Here is an 11,500-nt window from a genome sequence, read left to right as displayed (position 1 = left end):
CATGTTCCCCGATCCACGGACAGCATGTACCAGACATATGGCTGTCTGATCTCAGCCATATATGTTTGATTCTGAATGATGCAGTGTTTCAGGTTAAAAACATACTTTAAAATCTGACTGGGAATGAGCCATTTGCAAGACTAGTCGTCAGACCAGTCCTGTGTGCCTTCTCCCCGCCCACTGTCAGTGACTGACAGGTCTCTCCCTATACACGCACATAGGGAGAGTCTCGAGGGGAGTGGGCGATGAGAAGCCACCCGTAACCCACTTTTTCGACTAGTCTCCCATTCGTCTCTTTGACTCTTAAAGTATATTTTTCAAACATACGTGGCTGAAATCATAGTGGATCCGGGCAGAATATATCCGTTGTCAAGTGTACTGTAATGCAGAGGTGTCAAACTGCATTCCTCGAGAGCCGCAAACAGGTCATGTTTTCAGGATTTCCTTGTATTGCACAGGTGATAATTTAGTCACCTGCACAGAATGATTCCAGCACCTTGTGGAATGCTAAGGAAATCCTGAAAACATGACCTGTTGGCGGCCCTCGAGGAATGCAGTTTGACACCTCTGCTGTAAAGGGAACCAATCAGCATATTTTTTTTATAGTGTGGCTGTCTAGCTGTGTTTCCGGAAATCAGGTATAGATGCCATATGCAAATCAGGCTGTGAGTGCACTGGGGGCGTGGCCAATATCCCTGGACTGCATCTCCCAGTGCATTGGTATTCCCCCAGTGCACTTCCACTCTGATTTACCTATGGCTTCAATGCTAGATTTCTCATGAGTGCCATGTCGGACCTCTACATTTCTTATTGGGGGGCACACATCTATATAGCCACACCATTACTTCCATATGTAATTGTACTGAACGGTTCCATTTAATATATGCATATATATGGGATGTAGTATAAAATCCATAAAATAAAATCAGTAAAAAAAAAAAAGAAGTAAAGCTGCGCTAGGAACTAGGGAAATTGTAGGCATATTATTTCTTCAGTACATTATACAAAAATACATTCTTCATATTTATTATATATTACTTTACAGCATTTCTTAAAATCAGCTCTCCAAAAATGAGCTTTAATGTCATCGAATCAAGAACAAAAGTAGTTAAAAGACGAGATCTATAAAAGTGCAAAATTATTACGGAACTGCTGACGGATTCGTTGCTTCTGGAGAATTACACCCATACATTTTGATCTTTTACATTTTGATCTTAAACAAAACGGTTCAAAGCTAAATATATATTTAAGGTCAATGTTATAGTAACTTGGTCCTTCAGACTGTACGCTCGGAACAAAAGGATTGTGGAGTTCACACTTTGTGAAAAGGAAGCTTTAAAAAAAAGTGAATTTTTTTTCCTTCTCCTTATTTTTAAAAAAAATAATTTAATAAAAATGAATAAAAGATTGTGCCGTTTACTTCATATACTCCTTCTTTTCTCAGTTCGCAAAGTTTTGTGGAAGTGATCATTCTTTATGGCACAATTTTCGGTACCAGATAACGTCAGGAATCTTATGCAATATTGTCAGTGTGCAGCAAAAATCACATTTTAGATGGTTGTGTCAACGTAGTCCGGCGGCCATATAATGAGATCACCTGAGAACAGACTTAATACACAAAGGACATAAAATAGGAAAAGGAGAAGAAGTGAATGTCCTTATACGCGACCCTGGGGAGTTTGCCCGTTCCAGTAGTTGCCTATCCTCGGCTAAGCATTTTCTTTTTGGTGATTTCGAATGGCAGAGAAATTCTCATATACAAGTTCATTTCCAGTGTGATTCTCATATATGGGTTCATCCCCAGGTTGATCAATAAAGTCCAAAATACATTTGTTGAGGAACACATATTGTGCCTAGAAAGGAAATAAAATAAGATAATGGTTTGGGTTAAAGGGTAATAAAAGGTACATTAAGACGTTCCATGAGCACACAGCGATATAACTGGGGGCTATCAGAATACATGGGAAACCCTTTTTTGCCATAAGACTTGTGCAGGAAAGTTGCAAAAATACACCAAAAATTTGCATATTTTTAGCTTTTTTGTGTCAGTTCAGCCAACTTTTTTTTTTCCAGCATGGAATAGCTTAGGGGAAAAATTGTGACCTTGCTCAGCCGGACAAATGCTTTATAATTAAAGGGGTTATTTTTTACTATTTTATTTGTTTCTCATGGGGCTAAGAACTGACAGTAAGGTAGTTGCCAACTACCTGCCACTTGTCCCTGATCATGGATCTCTCCGGCCGGTAATTCTCCTGCTTCAATTAACCTCATGGCAACAGAGCAGCTCTTCCTCTGCCAGGCTGTTTTGTTGACGATGCATCACTGCAGACTTCACACTGACTGACAGCTGGCTCCCCGTAGGTAGGCAGCGGGGAGCAGGCTGTTAATAAGCATGACATCAGCAGTGACACACCATCAACAGAGCAGCCCAGAAGAAAAGCAGCTGCTCTGTCAACGTCATGTCACTGGAAGATACAGAATCACTGGGAGGAGCAGTCTGTGACCGATCTGAGCCAGCAAAGATCGGCACCAGGCACAACAGGCAGATAATTAGAAACTACCTGCCTGAAAGTTCTTAGACCCATAGTAAAAAAGTAAAATAGCCTTGGATAACCCCTCTTAAAAAGTGGAGTAAATGATAGCAGAAATGCTGTTGCTGCTCATACTAGGCTACCGGGGGGAAGTGGAGCGGGATGGCTTTTCAGCTTCACTGAACATTTTCCAATTGTCCATAGAAGTATATGGAGAAAAGAGGAGTGGAAAACTAGCCCCTATAAATGTCTCCTATAAGTGGAGAAAGGGGCATTTTTGTCTTATAAGATATATTACAAAGCTTGAAAGTTGGTAATAAAACTTGGGTACCCAAAATATTCTTTCCCAGGAAAAAATAGAAATGTTGGATTATTCTCATTTATCAAGGGGCAAGAAGGAAATGAAAACTCAATAATAGTCACTAAAACGGACAACTGGAAACATATTACATAGGTCCTATCACTTTCCATAAATACGTTGTTTATCTATCTGATGTAAATGCTGCAGTTCTCCTGTATCTGACATTGTGTTTCTTTTGACCCTGCACCTCTCCGTTCCTGAGATATGGCCTCATCTACTCTTTATATGAATCTAGTCTTTGCATCAAGTGGGTGTAGTGCTCAACTTTTTTCGGAAAAAGCAAAGCCGGATTCAGGAGAACAGAGGCATTTACAATAAAAAAATGCTAATTAGCGACATGGTCTCAATCAATGCCATCCGAATGCTAAATACCATATCTAATATTGGGTCTATTAACATAGGTGATATTTTATAGGTAGAAACGCACCATCTATAACATAGTGGATTCACTCACCTCTGTCTGAACCATTAAGTTACGATTCTCTCGCATCTTTTCTACAAAACCATAAACTCCTACGCGCTGCTCCTTCTCAATCTGCTGGATTAGGTAATCTATAGCAATAAGAGTTCCAGTTCGACCCACTCCCGCGCTGTAGAAGACATGCAAAAAGGTTCAGACAAAACTGTACGTCATTAGAGAATGCTTACACAAAAAAGAAAACAACGGCAACTCTTTAACCCCTTCAGGACCTTAGAGTATCCATACATCCTGGCTGGAAAGGGGTTCTGACCTAGGAAGTATGGATACATCATGGTGATCCTGCGGGCACAGGAACTGGGCGCGCTCCATCGCTGTTGAGTGTTAAACTGACATGAAAGTGAACATCCGGCTGCTCTCGATCTCTATAGTACCATTTAGAAAGAAGGGAAAGGGCTCCCTCACACCTCCGATGTCATCACGAGGGCCCAATTGTTGCCATCTGGGTCACCAAGTTTCAGAAAGCCTGTTAGACCATGCTCAGAGCATGGTCTAAGATCCTTGAGCCAGTGCGTCACTGAAAAGTATAAAGCATTGCAATACACATGCATTGCAGTGCTTTATTACAGTGATCAAAGCCTTGAAAGTAAAAGTCCCATAGAGAGACGAAGTAAAAAAGTTGAAGAAATAAGTTAAGAAAAATTGTAAAAATATCTACTATATATTTGTCTAAGGGTCACTTCTGTCTGTCCTTCTGTCTGTCTGTCTCGGATATTCATTGGTCGAGGCCTCTGTCTGTCATGGAAATCCAAGTCGCTGATTGGTCTTGGCAAAACGCCCACGACCATTGCCACGAGTCACGACCAATCAGCGACAGCCATAGTCTGGCAGCGAAATCGCCGCTGCTTTACGGCCCTGCAGTCAGTGCAACACAGCATCAATAGTAAAAAGTTGGTCACACAGGGTTAATGCCAGCGTTAACGGACCGCGGTGTAACGCACTCCCTTAACGCAGCTATTAACCCTGTGTGACCAACTTTTTACTATTGATGCTGCGTATGCAGCATCAATAGTAAAATGATCTAATGTTACAAATAATAATAATAAAAAAAATGTTATTCTCACCATCCGACGTTGCGCGCTGTCGTCGGCAGTGCAAGCGGCAGGTTCCGGTGCCAAGGATGCTATGCGAAAAGGACCTGCCATGACGTCACGGTCATGTGACCGCGACATCATCATAGGTCCTGCGCTCATACCAACCCTGGGACCGGAAGCTGCCGCGTGCACCGCACACTGGCGCCAGGACTTCAAGGGGCCTTCGGAAGGTGAGTATATGTTTATTTTTTATTTTAAGTCTTTTTTAACCACGCATATAGTTCCCACATTGCTATATACTACGTGGGCTGTGTTACATACTGCGTGGGCTCTGTTATATACTACATCTCTGTGCTATATACTTTGTAGCTGTGCAATATACTATGTGGCTGTGTCGGTTTTGTTATATACTACGTCGACTGCAATATACTACGTGGCTCTGTTATATACTACGTGGCTGTGCAATATAGTACACAGCTAAGAAATATACTACGTGCCTCTACAATATACTACGTGGCTATGTTATATACTACGTGGCTCTGCTATATACTACGTGGCTGTGTTATATACTACGTGCCTGTGCAATACACTATGTGGCTATGTTATATACTACGTAGCTATGTTATATATTACGTCGGTTGTGTTATATACTACGTCACTGTGCAATATAGTACGTAGCCTGTGCTATATACTACCTACATATTCTAGAATATCCGATACGCTAGAATCAGGCCACCATCTAGTATTGTATATCATCCATAGATACATATTTTTATGTAAAAAAAGCAATAAAAAGATATACATTTGGTATCGCCACGTCCAGAACAACCCGAACTATAAAACTGTCACACTAGTTAGCCCCTTCTATAAACACCGTAAAAAACAAGGCATAAAACTATGCTTTTTAAACATATTGCTGAACAAAAAGTGGAATAAAACGTGATCAAAAAGACAAATGAAAAAAAAATGGTATAGCTGAAAATTTCATCTTGTCCCGCAAAAACAAGCCACCATACAGCTCTATCATCGGAAAAATCAAAAAGTTACAGCTCTCAGAATAAAGCGATTTAAAGGTACCGTAATTATTTTTTCTATATAATAGCTTTTATTGCGTTAAAGTGCCAAAACACACAAAAAACTATATAAATGTGGTATCGCTGTAATCGTACTGACCCAAAGAATAAAGCTGTCTTATCAATTTTACCATATGCAGTTTTTGTTCATTCTGCCTCCCAAACATCGGAATAGAAGGTGATTAAAACACGTCATGTCAAGTGGCCAAAAATGGTGCAAAAAAAAACGTAAACTCGTCCCGCAAAAAACAAGCCCTCACAAGACTCAGTCAGCAGAAATCTGGAAAAGTTAGAGCTCTCAAATAGGGTGATACAAAAACTTTTTTTTTGCAAAACAAAAGCATCTTTTAGTATGTGACAGCAGCCAAACATAAAATTATAAATCTGGTATTGCTGTAATTGCACCGACCCGAAGAATAAAGTCGCCTAATCACTTATACCACACGAGGAATGGCGTAAAAAATAAATAAAACCAGTTCGTCTCCTGCTATTGATTTGTTCACTCTGCCTCCCAAAGATTGCAGTAAGGCTCGGCTCACATTTATCCTGTGGATCTACGCTGAGCGCTTACATCGGGGTTTCCATGTAAATCGTTGAAACACATGATTCGGGTGGAACCCCGGGTGGAAGTTTCCCTATAATGAGAAAGATGGAGGCACTGTGCATGTTGTCTGTTCTCAATAAAAGCTTCAAATCGATCCACAAAAAAAATCAAGTCCATATTCAAGTCCGTCATCTGGTAGTAGAAATATAGGGGGGCTCCTATGTAGCACAAAGGCTCTGGAAAGTAAAATGGCTTCCCCCAAAAAAAAAATTCAGCAAATTCTGTGTTCCCAAATCCAAATGCCCCCCTCACCCCGACGTGCGTTTCATCACCAGCTTCTTCATAACGGCCAAGTTTTTTTTATTGGTCTTGGGCGAGATTTTTTTTATAACCTCCCTTTTTTTCAGACAATGCTTTTTCTATCTCCGTTTTCTTCCCCATAAGTGTGTCTCGACGCAAGGACTCAGTCTAAAAGTTTATTTACACCTGCCAACCATAGCCAGTAAAAGTCATCTATTGGCTACATACAAGCCGACTGGCAGTCATTTAATTTGGGCCAAATGTTTAGGAAATGGGGTGCTCACTACGTTAGTTTGGTGCTAAGGAGAAAAAATAGAACATCAAAAAATAGACTCCAGCACACAATATTAGTGAAGAAAGTTCAGTCATGAATTTATTAGAAATTCCAATAACGTATCAATGACGTTTTCCGTCTATAGACACCGCATACGTAGAAGAAAAAATTACACGGACCACGTGCAGCTGGATTCCCGTCACTGATACATGTACAGGTTTACTTGAAAAAGGCTAATTAGCCGAAACGTTGAAATGATTACCTGTGAAGTGATGATTATTATTGAAAGAATATTGTAATTTTTTCTTCTACGTATGCGGTGTCTATAGACGGAAAACGTCATTGATACGTTATTGGAATTTCTAATAAATTCATGACTGAACTTTCTTCACTAATATTGTGTGCTGGAGTCTATTTTTTTATTTAATTTGGACCGTCCAGAATTTTGGTGCAATGTAAAATCTGGGGTTAATATAAATTTTTGTGTGGTAAAAATATAATTATTTTTTCTTCGCTGCCCAATGGTATAAAATTCTGTAACGCACCCGTGGTGTCATTATGATCACTGCATCCCTAGATGAATTTGTTGAGAGGTGTAGTTTGTTAAATGGGGTCACTTATATGGGTTCTGCTGTTCTGACACCTCAGGAGCTCTCTCAGTGGGTCATGACATCCGAAAACCTTAACAGTAAAGTCTGCACTCTAATATGGTGCTCATCTCCTTCTGAGCTTTCCATTGTGCCTGAAACGTAGTACCCAATTACATATAAGGTAATGGCGCACTTAGCAGAAATTGCACAACAGACTGCGAGATCCATTTTTTCCTATTAGCCCTTATAAAAATTAAAAACTTGGGGCTAAAAAACATTTTAATGGTAGAAATGTAATTATTCTTTCTTCACTGCCCAATGGTATAAAATTATGTAAGGCACATGTGATGCCAACATGCTCATTGCACCCCTAGATGAATTCATTAGGGGGTTTAATTTGTAAAATGAGTTAGGGGGTTTCTGGTATTCTGCCCGGCATGTCAAGTAATAAAAAAAAGAAAAGACACTACATAATAATATAACTTGCAATATACTTTCATCTTACCTGCAATGTACAACTGTTGGCCCAATGCTCCTGTGCTGGTCCGTGTGCTCTCGCACAAGATTACGGAACTGGATGATGGATGTGGTGGACTCTGGCACCCCATGGTCAGGCCATGCCGTAAAATGAAAGTGGCGGACGTGTTTAATGCCCGGCTCTTTTTCCTGCAAAAAAAAAAATAAATATATTAGCACTCATAACATTTTAAATTTAAAGTAAAATAACATTTTGAATAATATACATTTATTTAAAAAATATACTGTATATGGTTTTCCACATTATCTGTTTAAGCTCTTCAGGACCAGACCTATTTTGGCTTTGACCCCTTCACGGCCAGAGGTATCTTTGGTTTTGTATTTTCATTTTTTGCTCCCCTTCTTCCCAGAGCCAGAATTTTTTTATTTTTTGATCAATATGGCCATATGAGGGCTCGTTCTATGTGGGATGAGTTGTACTTTTGAACATCACCATTGATTTTAACATATTGTGTACTGGAAAACAGGAAAAAAATTCCAAGTGCGGTGAAATTGCAAAAAAAGTGCAATCCCAGAGTTTTTTTTTTTTTTACCATGTTCACTAAATGCTAAAAGTGACCTGCCATTATGATTCTCCAGGTCGTTACGAGTTCATAGACATCAAACATGTATTGTTTTTTTTATTTCAGTGGTGACAAAAAATTCCAAGGTTTGTTAAAAAAAATTGCTCCATTTTCCGATACCCGTAGTGTCTCTATTTTTCGTGATCTGAGGTCAGATGAGGGCTGATTTCTGCGTGCCGAGCTGAGGTTTTTAATGATACTATTTTGGTGTATACGATCTTTTGATCGCCAATTGTTGCATTTTAATGCAATGTTGCAGCGACTAAAAGGCGTAATACTGGCATTTTGACTTTTTTCTCATAAGGCTTTTAGCGATCAGATTAATTTTTTTTCTTTTATATTGATAGATCGGGAGATTTTGAGCGATACCAAATATGTGTATGTTTGATTTTTTTTTATTATTGTTCTATTTTGAATGGGGCGAAAGGAGGGTGATTTGAACTTTTATATGGGCTTGCTGGAAGCTCGCCTAAAGATGCCGTTGTCAGAGATTGACAGCGGCATTTAACTAGTTAACAGCAGCGGCTGGATCCCGATTCCACCTGCGGCTGTTAGAGGCACATATCAGCTGTTCAAAACAGCTGACACGTGCCGGAAAAGATGTGGGCTCAGTGCCGCATCAATATATTAAATATATCATGAATATTAATAAACTGGCTGGCTACATAATAAGATAGGAATAGGGTGTGATAGTATAGGTATATACATAAGACTATTTAGTATAGAGTTCAATAGGTACATTGTTTGCTATATAGTCACATATACAGTATCTATCTATTATCTATCTATCTAGTATATATCTATCTATCCGTCCACTATCTATCGATCTATCAAGCTCTCTCTGGTTAGAAATACACACATGGAGAAAATCCAGCGGGATATAGGTACTCATAATTAATTTATCCATAATTAAAAAAAGTTCCATGGATGTACCATAAGGAATATATTGTGATCATCAACACATAGCAGCATATGACACTGCAGCAACTTTAGCCTACGCGTTTTGACAAGATGTCTTATTCATGATTACGGCTGCCGGATATTAGGTTGATAAGACAGATCAATGAGTGTGAAGGTGAACTGCTATATATTTGGGAAATGTAACATATTAACCATTCAACAGCACAAACCCGTCTGATGGAGAAATCTCGTATTGTCCATTCTGACAAAATGGTGTCTGACGTAACGGTGACTGCTATGTCTCCATAAGTGCACGGGGTATAATCCAGCGGCCAGTAGTGATCACATTTTACCTGCAAAAGAAAAAGAAATTAATATGCGTGGCTGGTGAAATATGTAAAAGCAACACAAAATTATAGCCATATAGGGGAGTAAAGTTTTGGAAAATCGACTTCCTACAGTTAGGGTCAACAAAGCCATACATTGTATAGATTTTGCTCAGACATAAAAATTGTGGACAGGGACAAATATTTGACCATGGAAATTAAAAGTTTGCTAAATTAATTGAGGTTGCAAAAAGTATTACTTAAAAGTTTAAAGGTAATCAATCACGAAGTTATCTGAGAGCAGCAAATTTTGGAACAGATACCTTGATTCCAGGGATGTGTCACTTACTTGGCTGCTTGTAGTTTTTATAAAATCCCTGTTTCATCCCTGTAGATCGTATTCTTTAATATTCATGAGCTTTGTATAACCCACAGCCCCCACTACTGATTGGCAGCTTTCTGTGTACACTGTGCATAGGCAGAAAGCTAACAATCAGTGATGTGGGCGTGTTTATACAGAGCTCAGCATTCAGAAGTCTGCAGCAAAACATCAACTTTATCAAAACAGCAGCAAGGAGCCCAGTAAGTGATACATCGCTGGAATCAGGATATCGGCCCCTATATGATGCTGCTCTCAGATCAGGTAGAAAAAACCTGGCTCCCTTTAACCCTATGGAACAAGAAATTCAATAACCTCATTCACTTTACGGTAAGTAATAAGGGGCGTGATACTTTGACTTTCTCTAGTTTCGGGACTTACAACCTACCCGACCATTCTCCATGCAGTTGGTCAGCATTACTATGGTGTTGACTTGATGTTCCCAAACCATCCTCCAGAAATCAGTGGTGGTATTCGGCAGAGGACCTTGGCTGGCTATGAATTCCTTGGTTGAATTATAACCCTGCAGATGAAGACATTTTTTAAAAGAATTTGCGCAATTGATTGCATCATCTTATCACATTCGGAAGTTGGAAGAAAGATGCATTGCGGTAAAATATCCGATAATATCACAGGGAGCGACCGTGCGTAATCCCAAACTGGTACAAATAAGATGTCGACGGCTGATAAATGCAAACAGCAGGACGAATCTACAGCTGGCACTTACCGGCATGTAGTTGGCATTGATGTAGTCAGAAGTGGACGTCCCGTTGACCACGGACAGTTTAACTCTTGAATGGTCGTCTTAAAATAAAAATCAAATGATACAATTAGAAAGTACGATTGTAGTTCACAACTTTTTACTGCATCAACACAGATAGTTCTTGGCCCCTTCTATTCTCTAAACGAGCTCCAACTTTATAAACTTTTGCTTAAAAATTTGTCCTTGGGCCCAAATTTTTAGGACTGCAAGTGAGGTTGTGTGAAGAGGGAGCAAGGTGTTTGCCTATATATCTCGATATTCATAAAACATGAGCAAGGTTACCCTCCACCCCATACCGATACATAAAACCATAATTAATTAACAATATCCTGTGTAGGAAAAGGCACTTCATTCACGATATACTAATAAATATGGGAGGACAAGAAGAGATTTAAAAAATATAAAAGATAAAAATTAATTTTATTCAATTATATTAAAAACATCATATATAAAAAACAAAAGCAGAAATGTCGTTAGGGGATGCCGAGCAGAAGGTGAGGAACAAGGAGGATATCACATAAGGGTTAGAAAGGATAACTGATGGGGATAAATAAAAGTACAGTGACTCCCCTTAAACAGATAACAGACCACAATATATAAGTATATATAAATCCACCACAAAGACCCTCACTGTGTTGGCACTTATACAGGAAAATAAACTAGTAACCAAGCAGGAGCATAATATGGTGTTGGATCCCTCTTAATATCATGAACAAGGGCTGGCTGAGTAAAAAAAAAAATCTATGGTAATAATAGCAACAGTGTGTCCTACTGTAAGCCTGACAATGAAAGTATCAAAGGTGAATACTATGAAAGACTAGATAAAAGAATGTATTACCTGTATGAA

At 39.2% G+C, this 11,500-nt stretch overlaps 1 protein-coding gene across 7 annotated transcripts in view; it reads right to left on the bottom strand.

The window, feature by feature from the left end:
* Nucleotides 1–1,379: 1,379 nt before the first annotated feature.
* The window catches only part of PTPRH (protein tyrosine phosphatase receptor type H), a 212,314-nt gene continuing 202,193 nt past the window's right edge, over nt 1,380–11,500 (bottom strand). For all 7 annotated transcript variants that reach the window (XM_077259547.1, XM_077259548.1, XM_077259549.1 and 4 more), the window contains 6 exons: nt 10,618–10,694; nt 10,279–10,413; nt 9,416–9,538; nt 7,691–7,851; nt 3,347–3,482; nt 1,380–1,853 (listed from right to left, as the gene is read on the bottom strand). In XM_077259547.1, the coding sequence (XP_077115662.1) occupies nt 1,710–1,853; nt 3,347–3,482; nt 7,691–7,851; nt 9,416–9,538; nt 10,279–10,413; nt 10,618–10,694 (776 nt within the window). In that variant the 3' untranslated portion in view covers nt 1,380–1,709. The remainder of the gene's footprint in view (nt 1,854–3,346; nt 3,483–7,690; nt 7,852–9,415; nt 9,539–10,278; nt 10,414–10,617; nt 10,695–11,500) is intronic.

The sequence above is a fragment of the Ranitomeya variabilis genome, chromosome 4 (genome assembly GCF_051348905.1).
Source record: "Ranitomeya variabilis isolate aRanVar5 chromosome 4, aRanVar5.hap1, whole genome shotgun sequence".
NCBI classification, from domain to species: Eukaryota; Metazoa; Chordata; class Amphibia; order Anura; family Dendrobatidae; genus Ranitomeya; species Ranitomeya variabilis.
This window is presented reverse-complemented; position numbering and strand designations above follow the sequence as displayed.